This window comes from Mesoplodon bidens, assembly GCF_964165515.1.
Source record: "Mesoplodon bidens genome assembly, chromosome: 13".
Lineage (NCBI taxonomy): Eukaryota > Metazoa > Chordata > Mammalia > Artiodactyla > Ziphiidae > Mesoplodon > Mesoplodon bidens.
Genome location: NC_138169.1, coordinates 67,186,542 through 67,200,279, shown reverse-complemented (window position 1 = coordinate 67,200,279; position 13,738 = coordinate 67,186,542). Strand labels below are relative to the sequence as shown.

At 44.4% G+C, this 13,738-nt stretch overlaps 2 protein-coding genes across 3 annotated transcripts in view; one reads left to right on the top strand and one right to left on the bottom strand.

The window, feature by feature from the left end:
* The window catches only part of SMAD4 (SMAD family member 4), a 59,389-nt gene extending 55,759 nt beyond the window's left edge, over positions 1-3,630 (bottom strand). Inside the window, exon 1 of one of the 2 annotated variants that reach the window (XM_081252572.1) lies at positions 3,517-3,630. The gene's annotated coding sequence lies outside the window, so the exon portion shown is untranslated. The remainder of the gene's footprint in view (positions 1-3,516) is intronic. The other variant, XM_081252571.1, reaches the window with a different exon arrangement.
* Positions 1-13,738, top strand: part of LOC308626739 (uncharacterized protein) — a gene marked incomplete at its 5' end in the record, with an annotated part of 34,111 nt that overhangs the window by 6,779 nt on the left and 13,594 nt on the right. Inside the window, one exon of the mRNA XM_081252144.1 lies at positions 3,198-3,950. Within this exon, the coding sequence (XP_081108270.1) occupies positions 3,198-3,950 (753 nt within the window). The remainder of the gene's footprint in view (positions 1-3,197; positions 3,951-13,738) is intronic.

Sequence of the window (13,738 nt, the reverse complement as noted above, 5' to 3'; positions counted from 1 at the left end):
CGGTATTTTGTAAAGCTCCCCAAGAGATTTCAAAATGTAGCCAAGGTTGAGAACCACTGCTCTAAACCTTGGGAGTGAAAAAGCAATAAAAAGAGGAACCCGATACAGTTACAAGTTTTCCAAACGGCAAACAATTCTCATTTAAAATGTAAATAATGAAGTACAGTCTTTAAGCTTAAAGGTATTTACAATTATCACCAACTTTAAATTAAGATATAAAAAGAGGCACTCTTGGGGCTTCCCTGGTGGCGCAGTGGTTGAGAATCTGCCTGCTAATGCAGGGGACACGGGTTCGAGCTCTGGTCTGGGAGGATCCCACATGCCGCTACTGAGCCTGCGCGTCTGGAGCCTGTGCTCGGCAACAAGAGAGGCCGCGATAGTGAGAGGCCCACGCATCGCGATGAAGAGTGGCCCCCGCTTGCCACAACTAGAGATAGCCCTCGCACAGAAACGGAAGACCCAACACAGAAAAAATAAATTAAAAAAAAAAAATAGGCACTCTTTACAATCTCTAGTAGCTATCTGACCTATAATCTGCAGTAGTAAATAATCAAGACTTAACTTATAAGATTCTGATGACCTATCATCTTAGTTTTACATAAATAAGTACTACCCTAGTTTTTATCCACTGTCATGGTTAAAACAAATTTTCCTGGATGCCAAGTACACCACGTAATAGTGTCAAGGTGACACAACCTAAAATATCTTGTTCCTGAGAAACTGGAATTTAGCCACATTTCCTATCACCAAAATTACACATATTAGGATGAGAAAAAAAATTCTAAATCTGACTCATTATTAAGCGTATGTTTTGGCATATTATGATGCTAACAGTACCATACTAAAAGTTGCTCAAATGAATAATATCTAGACATATTTGTCAACTGTTTGAATTTCTCTTTTTAAACAATTGAATCTTCATCAATTGTGGAACAAAAAACCCAAAATTTGATAATTTAACAAAGTGGTATTAAATCCTGTGTTATGCTGATCTAACTCCTTTAACTTTAGTGTAGAAAATAATGAAATCAATCAAACTCATTTCAGACAATTAGTTTTATACATGATTGTCACCTCACCTTTAATCATCACTGAAACAAAACAAAAATTTCTGCCTAACTACACTATCTTCTAGGAGAAAAAAAGGAAATCCAAACATATACAACGAGCAGGGAAACGGCTAACATGTTTAAAGAACCATTCACTCTAAAATCACTGAGTAAAAAAATGAAAAAAAAGTTAGGCATAAGCTAGAAGGCGACACAACAGAACTGAAATAAGTAAAGCTTAAACATAAGAAAAATAATGTATGTTCTCACCAAAATAGACAAAATTGTACATGAGACTAAATATGCATTTTAAATGTAATGAGTGAGGCAGATCCTGTAGGGTTAACTGCCCTAGTAGAGGCCTCAGCAATTCACAGCTCAATTAGAATAGTGTCTAATGATGTTACTATAACACCGGCTCAATCAGAAAAAACAGCTTCAAAGCCAGAGAGCTGGAGTGTGGCTGGACAGCATAAATTAGTTTAATACTTGCTCTTTAATTTGGGGGGGGAAAATCTGAAGGGGAATGCAGAAAAATTAATTCACACACAAATGGTGAAACAGCTCAACTAAAATGTAGCTTAAGAAAGTGAAGTATAGGTTTTTAGAAATAAGATTTGCTGCTTCCTAGCATAAGGAGAAGTGCTTCGAGCAGCAAAGACGTCGGAAAAGGTCAATGATGCCTACAAAACTTACTCCGAAAAATTTCAAAGTGACTTTCTCAGCACAAGTTTTCATTAAATCTGAAACGGGTTTGCAGTTTTTTCTCCGCTCAAGATATACAAGGAAGAAACTCGGCTAAACATAGAAGTTTCTACTTAGGCGCTCCCACTTCAAAAATTAAAAAATTAAGATGCAATACCTCCTTAAAGCAACCTCACCCAAAAACCTGGAAAGCAAAGAAAAAGTCACTTCTATTAATAGACTCACAAAATGTTATATAAATTTTCTCTAGAACTCTTAGTTTTAATTCCAACAACTTATACCTACATAATTCATCACCACCCTTAGACCTAAAGATACTCCAAATTTTAAACGCTTGGCCTACCTGTATTACACTTGTACTGTAACAAACTCAAAATCATAACATTATGGGAGAAACACTGTAACTAAAAAATCATATTTTAAGATGTTAATTATATCAATCATTTACAACTTGAAATGTCACGTACTAACCATATCAGAACTTTGCAAAAGAGAAAATAAATCTTTAGCAGAAAAAGAAAAATTGCACATTAGAACTCCCCAGGCTATATTTCAGCTGAAATACAGTCTATAAGTACAACTTAGCAAAGACAATTTATGAAAACTACAATAAAAACTATTCAAGTGCAACGTTCTGAATCTAATTACTTTAACACCCGAATAGTCAAACTGCTACTGGGACTAAAAGGATGCTAATTCTTGCAAAACTCAAATGTTAAAAATCAGCCAAGACAACATGCTTTTACAAAGTCAACTGAGACTAATTAAAATGATTCTCCATTATCTTATATTTATTATTCCTAAATAACTGGCAGTTTCACCTTAAACTACAGTCCAAAAACTAAAGGCGTTAAGAAACTAAATTCAAAATAAACTATTGGAAAATAGGCAAATATATATTTTAAATTTTACTAGGGTTTTCGGGGCGGGGGAATAACTATCAATTTTCAATAGTTTTTTTTTAAAACCTCTCTATTCCCCCCCCCAAAAAAAAACCCGTTCAAGTTAACAAAACACACCAATTTCTTCGAAAATCTTTTAAAATCTAGCTTAAGAAATCGTAACAGCAGTTTGGGGCATGTGATGGAGCCACCGCCCTACACACCCCACACCAATTTCACGCTCAGTACTTGTAGTCCTAGCAATAAGATAAACTATGTCTTTTATTTTTCATTAGGAGTGCGGGGGGCGGGTGTCAGTTAGCTGCTAAGAATGTTTCCTGCATACCGCCATCACCCACAACACTCAAAAAATAAGTAAACAAACCAAAGCCAGAAACAACTGGAATGACTCAACCAGGAGGAGAAAATAAGGGACAAAGAGGAAACAAAAATTTGCTTGAGAAAAGAAATTAAGACAAACCATTTACAACTTTCATTTAGACCTAAGGCAGTACACTCCGACCCGACTCGCTCGGCCAGGAGGGACACTGAAACTACTCAGAACAACAAAGAGCAGCGGCGGCCGCTGTAGGACTCCCAGCCCGAGTTCAACTTGATTCCGCAACAAACTGCGAAGGGAGTTCGGGGCCGGAGGACCGACCCCGGAGACCGACGGACCTCGCGAGGCACCATGGGCTCGGTACGACCCGCGCCGGGGCCGCCGGCCCGTCAGGCGGCCGCGCTGGTTCTCCGGGCCGGCCCGCCGGCCTCCCGCGCGCTCCACGCCGTCGCCACCGCGGGGAGCCCGCCCCGGGGCGGGGAAGCCGCGGGCGGGGTGCGCGGGCCCGGTCGGGAGAAGGGGAGGGGACATGGCGCGTTACCTGGGCTCAGGCGACGGCGAGGGGCGTCCGCTCTCACGCGGCGGCTCGTCCGCGGGGGCGCCAGGCCCGTCCCTCCCCCGGCGGCCCGGAGCGCTCCTCGGCCCCCGCGCTGAGGCGTCCGGGCCAGGCCGCCCTTACTCGGCGCCGCGCCGCTGCCCGCGCGGGCCGGGCCGCCTCGAGCTCCCGGGCCGCCCCGCGGCAGGGGGCCCCTCTCGCGGGGCGCCCGGCTCCCCTCACCCGCTCCCGCCCCCTGGGCGGCCGTGGAGCCGAGCGGAGGGCGGGAAGGGCCTCCGGAGGAGAGAGGGCAGCCGCGAACGCGGGCTCCGCCACCCGAGCCGCTCCGTTACCGCAGCGGCGACGACGACCAGGGCCGTGTTGTTGCTGCCAACTTGTCGAGAGGACACTGAGCATGCGCGCGCAGAGACCACATCCGGGTAATTTCAGGGTTTGGCCCTTTTCCCCCGCAGCTTTCCTTTCTCTTGGCTGCCCCCGCCTCCAGCCGGAGTGACGAGGGTCGTTCTGCGCAGGCGCCTGCGGGGCAGCACATTCGGCGGGGAGCCCCGAGTCCCAACCTGGGATCGCCCTGGCCGAGGGCGCTTCCCGCAAAGGTCGGGGAAAAGGCTGCTTGGAGGGAGTGGTCATCAGACAAATGGGCGTCCCTTTGCCAAAAAGTACCCAAGCAGCGCGGGAGAACTCGGCGTGTGGTGGGTGTCCAGTAAGTTTATAAATAGCGATCAAGCGGGCCTCGTTTATGAGGACCAGCGTGGGCACAAAAATTAGACTTTAATACCTTGCTCTGGGGAGAAGGTAGTTGTAGCGGTTTAGTACTTTGGAAAGAGACTAGGATGACTGCAGCCCTGGGTCACTAGATCCAAAGGTGTTTAAACTCTTGAGATGCCTTCTTAGGTTGAAAAGGTGCGCAGGCCAATCATGGAACCATAGATTTGAAAGCCTGGACAGGTGTTATGGAAAGTCAGTGGTTCCTGTTGGAAGAGATTTAGTCAGACCTCGGAGTTGGAAGGGACTTTCAAGGTCCTACAAGACACCTGTTAACTAGGTTACCTGCTGGGTAGGGAAAGGTGTAAACCCTGCTCTTGACTTTATACTTCTTTTATTTGAAAATTTGACAGGATGAATGCATTTACTTGATATTTTTAAAGTTTCAGAAAACACAAACTAATTACATATATATTTTTTCACCAACCAGGAAATATTTCTGTTGGGGTCCCACCAAGACTAATTACTGTCGGAAGGCTCTAAAGTCATGTCTTAAATCTTGTCGCCCAGAAACTGTCTATTCCCCCACCTATGTTTTACACCCAGTTCCCTAATCCCATGCTGTCCTCTCTTTCACAGCTTGGGCTCTTTCCTCTTTTGCACGACAGTCTCTAATACTGTCGTCTTCAAACTGGTGTTCCCTGGGGTTTATGAAGACTTTCCAAGACTAGTTTTAAGGGAATTCATTTCCAGGTGCCTCACTGCAATGTGTACTATAGTCTAAAATTGCTCAACTTGGGACTTCCCTGGCGGTCCAGTTGTTAACACTCCATGCTCCCAATGCAAGGGGCACGGGTTCGATCCCTGGTGGGGGAACTGAGATCCCGCCTGCCGCATGCGGGCAAAGATTTAGAAAAAAAAAAAAAAATTGCTCAGCTTGAGAAAGCACCTGAAGACACAGCATCCCCTTTCAAAACTGTTCTACTCCCGGCGTCCAACCAAAGTAAAAACTCTCACCCATTACTAAGGCACATCGATCCAAGATGTAAAAAACCTCCAGGACAATTCAGAGGAACAAGTCAGAAACTGGTGACTGTGCTGAGAAAGTGAATGACTCAAAGCGAATGGTTATAAGTTATCTTGCAAGTCAGGTGGTTTTCAGTTATTTGCTATCAACAAAATTGAAGGAAAACCTAACTATGTGATTTGATAATAGATCAACATGTGATTCTTGGCAGTATACCTCAGAAGGAGTTAAAAGAATTGAGTAACATTGCTATATCTGAACTTCTTCCATTCCTATCTCTAGCAATTATCTATACACTTGCATCTTGTCACCTTTGCCATACTTTGTTGGCCAGAAGCAAATCACAAGTCCCACCCCCACTCAGGGGAAGGAGACCACACAGGACATGAACACCTGGAGGTGGGATCATATGGGGCCACATTAGAGTCTCTATTTATTTATTCAAAGGACAATTCCTATAAGCTCAACCTCCTCAGAATTTCTTCAGGTTCCGTTGCCTCCTTGTTTAAGGGAAACCTGACTTTCCCCTGGGGCACTGCTTCCCCTCCCCCTCTCAAGTCGTAGGTCCTGTATTTTCAACCATAAGCCTCATAGACTGGGCCTGGAGGTGAGGTAGGCCTCCTGCTTGCTCCTCCACAATGCTTCCAGACCATCCCCCTCTCTCCTCCCCATTCACCTGCAGCTTTAAATCTTGTCATTCAGTATCCCTCATCATTGCTCTCATTCCTCTTCATTTTTTCATCATTTGCTCTTGTCAGTCACTCCAGTACCATTTCAGTCTTAATCCTAAACGGTTATAATCTATACCCGATGATCATCCCCATTCCCTGCCCTCTCATTTCCTTGATGTCTCCTCCAAGGATCTTGTCCTACCCTAACTCAGCCACTTATTCCTTTGGCATAACCACGAGAGCCTCATCAAACTCAATAACTTCTTCACAGTTTCAAACACCTCACACTCTGAACAGCCCCTCCTATTTCCATACTTCCCTGTAGCACTCGAACTCCAACAACTCTGCAATCCACTTATCCTCTCTCCCATCCTTACCCAGCTTACACTCCTGGCCAGTCATTACAATCACTCCCTGGCACACACCCTCAACCCCCTTTCCTCTTCCCCCTTTGCCGCGCTTACTGGGCAAAACCACAATCCTGATTCAAGCCAGCTCTCCATCTACTTCACACCAGCCCCCGTGCCTCTGAATGTGGCTAAAGAAAAACACCATCACGCTGACTAGTTTCACTTTAATTTCATCACCTGGAACTTCACGTGGGTCCTTAGTGCTGCCCAGGAAATCTACTTCCGTTCTCCATTCTTCTGGATGTCCTACCTCTCTGTCCTCCAACGTGTACCTCCTTCCCTCTCATCCTTTTTTTGATTCATAACCTTGTTTCCTATTCCAGTGAGAAAGTTGAAACAATGACACGAAAACTTACACAGAATCTCGCCATCTCATCTACCCATACCCACATACCAGCATCTGTAACCTCTTCTCCACCTTCCCTTCCATTACGTAGGTGAATTTTCCATGCTGCTAGCTAAAGCCAGTCCCTCTGCTAAGGCAAGAGACCCCAGTATCATCTTGCTCAATCAAGGGTGTCACCATCACTCCACCAGTTATCCTCCCTCCTCTCTCTTATCAATGTTTCCCTCTCTACTGGGTGATTCCCATAAACTTTTATAAGCAGCTGTTATTTCTCCAGTCCTACGAAATCTTCTCTTTGACCCACTTCCACTGGCAGTAACTGCCCCATTTCTCTGCTTCCTTTGCAACAAAACTCCTAAAAGAGTTTTCTGTGCTGTCTCTAGTTCTTCTCCCACTCTAGAGCAACAGAATACATAGCATATGATGCATTTAATATAAAGTTGAAAAACATGCCAAATATGATGTATATGTTAAGACTACATACATAGGTAATAGAATCGTAACAACCCACATGAGATTACATATGTGGCATATTTTAGGTCTTCAGCTGAGAGGGTCTCCCACCCTCTCTTAAACCCACTCCATTCATGCTTTCATCCTTATCACTTTGTCAAAACTGTTCTTGTCGAGGTCAACAATGAACTTCACATTGCCTAAGTCCAATGACCTATTCTCAATTATCATCTTTTTTTTTTTTTTTTGCGGTACGCGGGCCTCTCACTGTCGTGGCCTCTCCCGTTGCGGAGCACAGGCTCCGGACACGCAGGCACAGCGGCCATGGCTCACGGGCCCAGCCGCTCCATGGCATGTGGGACGTGGGATCTTCCCGGACCGGGGCACAAACCCGTGTCCTCTGCATCGGCAGGCGGACTCTCAACCACTGCGCCACCAGGGAAGCCCTCAATTATCATCTTAAATTGACCTCTTTGTAACAACTGATACAGCTAACCATTTTATTCACCTTTTTTTTTTTTTTAACTACACCCGCTTGGTTTTCCTCCTCATCACTTCATCAGATCCCTCATTCCCTTACTTCTTTCTTCTTTGTTGATTCCATCTCTTCTCCCAGACCTTGTAATGACCCAGGGCTCATTCCTTGGATTTCTTCTCTTTTCTATCTCTACTCACATTTCATTGGTGATCTAATCAAGCCTCCTGACTTTCAGTACCATCTAAGATACATGAGATCATCATATATGATGACAACTCCCAAATTTATATCTTCAGCTCAGACCTCTCATTTAAATTCCAGATTATGATACCCAGCAGCCTACTGCACATCTCCTCCCTCAAATCTGTTCAGCCCAACAACCTCCCTGTCTCAGCTGATGACAAGTCCACCCTTCAAGTTGCTCAGATCAAAAGCCCTGGAGGGGGCTTCCCTGGTGGCGCGGTGGTTGGGAGTCCGCCTGCTAGTGCGGGGAATGCGGGTTCGAGCCCTGGCCCGGGAGGATCCCGCATGCCGCGGGGCGGCTGGGCCCATGCGCCACAGCTGCTGAGCCCACGTGCCGCAACTGCTGAGCCTGTGTGCCTGGAGCCCGTGCTCTGCGGCGGGGGGGGGGGGCTGCACACCACAGTGAAGGGAGGCACACCACAGTGAAGGGAGGCCCCGGCTCACCGCAACTGGAGAGGGCCCGTGCGCAGCGGCGGAGACCCAACACGGCCAAAAGTAAAAAATAAAAAAAATTAAAAAAAAAAAAAGCCCTGGAGTCGTGCTGGACTTCCCGCTTTCTTATTCATCCCATGTCTAGTCCAGAGTCAGAATATTCCTGACCACCTCCACTGCTGCCCCTGGTCTGTTCCACCATCATCTCATGCTTGGGTTAGTCTTCTAAAAGCTCTCCCTGCTTTCCTGCTTGCCCCTTAGAGTCTATTCTCAACATAACGGCCAGAGTGATCCTCCTAAAATACAAGTCAGATCATATCATTCCTCTGCTTAAATCCCTGCAATGGCTCCTCATTTCACTCAGAGTAAAAGTCTGTATCCTTAAAATAGTCTACAGGGTTCTATGAGATCTACACCATCAGCACACTTCTGATCATTACCTCTCTAATCGCATCTCCTGTTACTCTTCTCCTGGATGACTCTGCTGTAGACTTACTGACCTCCTAGCTGACCCTAGAAGACACCAGCCAGGTTCCCAAGGTAGGACCTTTGCATTAGCTCTTTCCTCTGCCTGGAACAGGTTTCCCCAGATATCTGCATTGCTAATTCCCTCACTTACTTTAGTCAAATGTCATCTTCTCAGTGAGGCCCACCCTGACCTTTTTGAAATCACAGCCTATTCTGAACCCTCATTCTACACCCCAGATCACCCTTACCCTGCTCTATCTTTTCCCATAGCTCTTATCTTCTAACATACTGTCTTATTTACTTATGTGTTATGCTTAGTGCTTATTGTCTATCATCTCCCCCTAGAGTGAAAGCTCCACAAGAGGAGGGATTTATCTATAGTGTTTACTAAGTTATCCCAAGTGCCTAGAGTTCCTATTGACATATAGGAGGAGCTCAATAAATATTTGTTGAATGAATGAACAAGGTGTTTCATGCTTCTGTCCATACAAGTGGAAATGAGAAATAGAGTTGACTCTGAACCCTATTTTACTCTGGCAAAAATATTCTACACTTTAATGGTTGATCAAAATTCATAGTATGTAATTTAGATAAATTAGATATTCAAAATTGAACCAAATGAATAACGCAATTATATTGGTAATACAATTGAGATAAATGTTTTAAACTTAGAGGCTCAAAGTTTTTTTTTTAATTTTTATAGGGAAATAAAATAGGCTGATCAACAAAAGACTTTCCAGCCTAAAATATCACATTAAAATGTTCCAGGGCAAGTGGAATGGAAATATAAGATAAAGAGATAAAGAATGATGTTAAACTTCTTTTAAAGAAATGCTTTTTATGTATTTTTTAAATGGATGATAGATGCATCGTGATATTTAGATTCCCTTGGATACACTTAAAGAATGATGTAACAATCTTATTTTGAAATGCCAGTACCTATAATATGCCAAAAATAAAAAACTTTGCCATTATTTAAACTTAAGATGAAACATTTTACATATGACCTCTAAAAATACAGGAAGAAACATAGTTTGTCAAATTTCTTTTAGGAGGTAAGCAAGAAATTTTGAAGACCACAGCCCCCAAAGGATCTAAGCTACCACCTTTCCTGAGACCTCCCTGGGTGAAACGTCTCAATTCCCAGATCCATCTCTGTCCTGGGCAGGCAAAGGCTTGAAAGCTTTCTTTCCCTTTTGTTTTCTCTGATGGCTCCACCTCCTGTGAACTGGAGCTTCCCCAGGGTGAGGAGAATACAGAGTTTTAACCTTTTCATCCCAGAGATGGAGACAGAGAGCTCTCACCTCCTGTACTGCCCACCTAGGAAGGAATAGAATAATATACAGTATTCTTGTGGAAATGACATAGCAATTAACAGCTCCAGGCAAGAGTTAGTACATGAATATTTTGGGGTTAACCCAGTGTTTTGGGGTTTTTTTTTTTACAATTATCCATGTTGCCTTTGAAGATCACTTAACATTGATTTACCTGAACACTGTGTTTCCCACATTCCTAAAAGCACTATAGTAAACTCGGTCATCTCCTCTGGCTTAAAGCGTAGGAGGTTATGCTTGAGGGTGACTGATGTGCATTTGACTATCAGGTGATTTGTTGTTTTAGCTTTAGAGGCGGCCAAAGCCAGACTTGATGAGGAAGAGAGAAGATGGGTGGAGCCAAGGCTCCAGTTCCTTTCTTGCTTGCTTGCTCTTTCTTTCTTTTCTTTTCTTTTCTTTTCTCTCTCTTTCTTTTCTTTTGCTTTCTTTTCTTTCTCCCCTTCCTTCCTTCCTTCCTTCCTTCCTTCCTTCCTTCCTTCCTTCCTTCCTTCCTAAACCGCCGTAATAGCTAGATCCAGCAAGGGCCACAAGGGCAGCTGTGGACAGATTCCCGAGGGGGGAAAGGGGTGAAGGCAGGAAGGAAGGAATTAGGTGGGAGGGGAAGGGAAATCACGGCCCACCTTTGTCTGGTGGCAGTCCTCTAAGTATGAACAGAGGCTGGGAGGCAGCTGAAAGTGAGGGACAGGAGCAACACGAGCCCTCTTTGTCAGTCCTAACCATTCATGCGATGAACGTTTTATTCAGTATCTACCAGGTACCGGGTTCTAAGGGATTCTGAGATACATCTACTATAGCACATGCCCTTGAGTACCTCCCAGTCAAGTGGGGGAAGAGCGAAGTGTTAGTAGATAATTCTGGTGATGTGGGGATGGAATATGTGAGGGACAAGAGAAAGAGCAACCCCATCTTGCCTGAGGGAGTTCAGAAGTCTTCACAAGACAGTGACATTTGAGCTAGATCTTGAGGTAAAGCAGGAGTTTGCCAGTAGAAAGGGATTGAGCGGGGACTTTCAAGGCAGAGAAAACAGCCTAGAGATGTGGAAGTGGTTGATGTGTTTGTAAATGATTTTTAAAAATTTCAGTATGTAGCCACAGATATATTTGGCCATATACAAAACAAAACATAATATACTACTTATAAGAGGTTACTTACTGTGGCATTGTTTGCCGTAACAGGCTGTTGGGAATAACTCAAATGCTTACCAAAAGGAGGATGGATAAATAAATTATGGCACATCCATACAAAGGAACACTATATAACTGTCAGAGTAAAATTTTTTGCTGTACCTGTATGGAAAGATCTCCAAGGTTTACTGCCAAATGACAAAGCAGGGCCCAGGACCATGTGTATATTATGCTATCTTTTCTGTTAAGAAGGAGGAAAAGTAATGTATATTTATGACAGCTGTGGTTTTGTGGAATGGAGTGGGAACTGGGCAGATGGGGGATGGGTGGGAGGAAAGTTTTCACTGTACACTTTTTTATGTTTGAACCATGTGAATGTATTCCCTATTCAAAAAATTAAAGTGAAACTTGGGGGCTTCCCTGGTGGCACAGTGGTTGAGAGTCCGCCTGCCGATGCAGGGGACACGGGTTCGTGCCCCGGTCTGGGAGGATCCCACATGCCGCGGAGCGGCTGGGCCCGTGAGCCATGGCCGCTGAGCCTGCGCATCCGGAGCCTGTGCTCCGTAACGGGAGAGGCCACAGCAGTGAGAGGCCCGCGTACCGCAAAAAAAAAAAAAAAAATGAAACTTGTTTGCAACTTGAAATTCAAAGCAACTGGAACGTATCTTCTTCTTCGTCTCCTATAAGACTCAGTGATCCTCTAGGACCCCTGATGTTTTTCAAGGCTGAGCACCCTTTCTTTCTGCTCCCAGACTAGGCTGTGAGTTCCCCTGAGGACAGAGGTTCTCTTCTCTCACTCCCTCCAGAGTGCCTAACACTGGGCCTTGCATGGAATGTTAGAGTATTTGTTGAGTGAATGCACGGAGGGGAGAGGTGGGAGGTGAGGCTAGGAAGATAGATTCGGGGCCAGCCTACGAAGGAAGACATGCTGATGAGTTGAACAATGGAAGACAGGTATGTTTGGGTTTTTTTTTTTTTTTTACAGTTTTATTGCGGTATAATTTTACATTTATAAACTTTTTTAGGTAGAGATGAATTTGGGTAAATGTATACATCGTATAACCTCCACCACAATCCAGTTTTAGAACACTTTCATCACTCCAAAATGTTCCCTTCTGTTCCTCTGCAGTCAGTCCTCACCTCCATACTCCAGACCCCAGGTAACCACTGACATGCCTCCTGTTGCTAAGGTTTTGGTTTTTCTAGAATTTCATATAAATGAAATCTTAGAGTATGCAGATTTTTGTATCTGGATTCTTTCACTCAGTTGTTTTTGAGATCCAAAATGTTATTGTGTGTATCAGTAGTTAGTTCCTTTTTACTGTGCAGTAGTATTATATTGTATGTATTTGCAAATCCATAGAAACGGAAAGTAGATTAGTGGTTGTCTGGGGATAGGAGAGAGGGGAATTGGGAGCTATAGGGTTTCTTTTGGGGGTGATGGAAATGTTCTGGCATTAGATGGTGCTGATGGTTGTACAAAATTGTGACTGTACTAAAAGACACTGAATTGTACACTTTAAAATATTAAAACTCATAGAAACAGAGAGTAAAGTGGTGGTTGACAGGGGCTGGGGGGCAGGGGAAGTAGGGAGATGTTGGCCAAAAGTACCAGTTTCTAATTATAAGATGAATAAGTTCTGGGGACCTAATAGTATACGCTGACTATTGTTAACCATACTGTATTGTATACTTAAACGTTGCTAAGACAGTAGATCTTACATGTTCTCACCACAAAGGAAAACACAATGTAATTATGTGAGGTGATAGATTTATTAATCCTTTTGTGACATATACACGTATCAAATCATCACTCTGGACACTTGAAACTTAAATGATGTTATACATCAATTATATCTCAATAAATGTAGGGGAAAATAAAATGGTGAATTTTCTTTTTTTTTTTTTGGCCACGCTGAGCAGCTTGTGGGATCTTAGTTCCCCCGCCAGGGATTGAACCCGGGGCCCCAGCAGCGGAAGCACTGAATCCTAACCACTGGACAGTCAGGGAATTCCCAAAATGGTGAATTTTATGTTACATAAATTTAGGTAAGCATCACTAGCATGGTTACTAAGCAAATAGTCCTTGGAGGCAGACTGACTTGGCTCAGGTCCCCATTTCACTCCTTACATTGGACAAATTATGCCAAGCCTCAGTTTCTTCCTCTGTGAAACGGGGGTAAAAAGACAGCCTCTGGGGGCTTCCCTGGCGGCGCAGTAGTTGAGAGTCCGCCTGCCGATGCAGGGGACATGGGTTCATGCCCCGGTCCGGGAAGATCCCACAGGCCGCGGAGCAGCTGGGCCCGTGAGCCACGGCCGCTGAGCCTGCGCGTCCGCAATGGGAGAGGCCACAACAGTGAGAGGCCCGCGTACCGCAAAAAAAAAAAAAAAAAAAAAAAAGACAGCCTCTGTCACAGAGCTCTAGGGAGGACTTAATGAGATAATGCATATAAAGCACTTAGCATGGTACCAACAAGCTCCTAATCAGTAATAGCTACTTTTTAATCCACCCACACCTG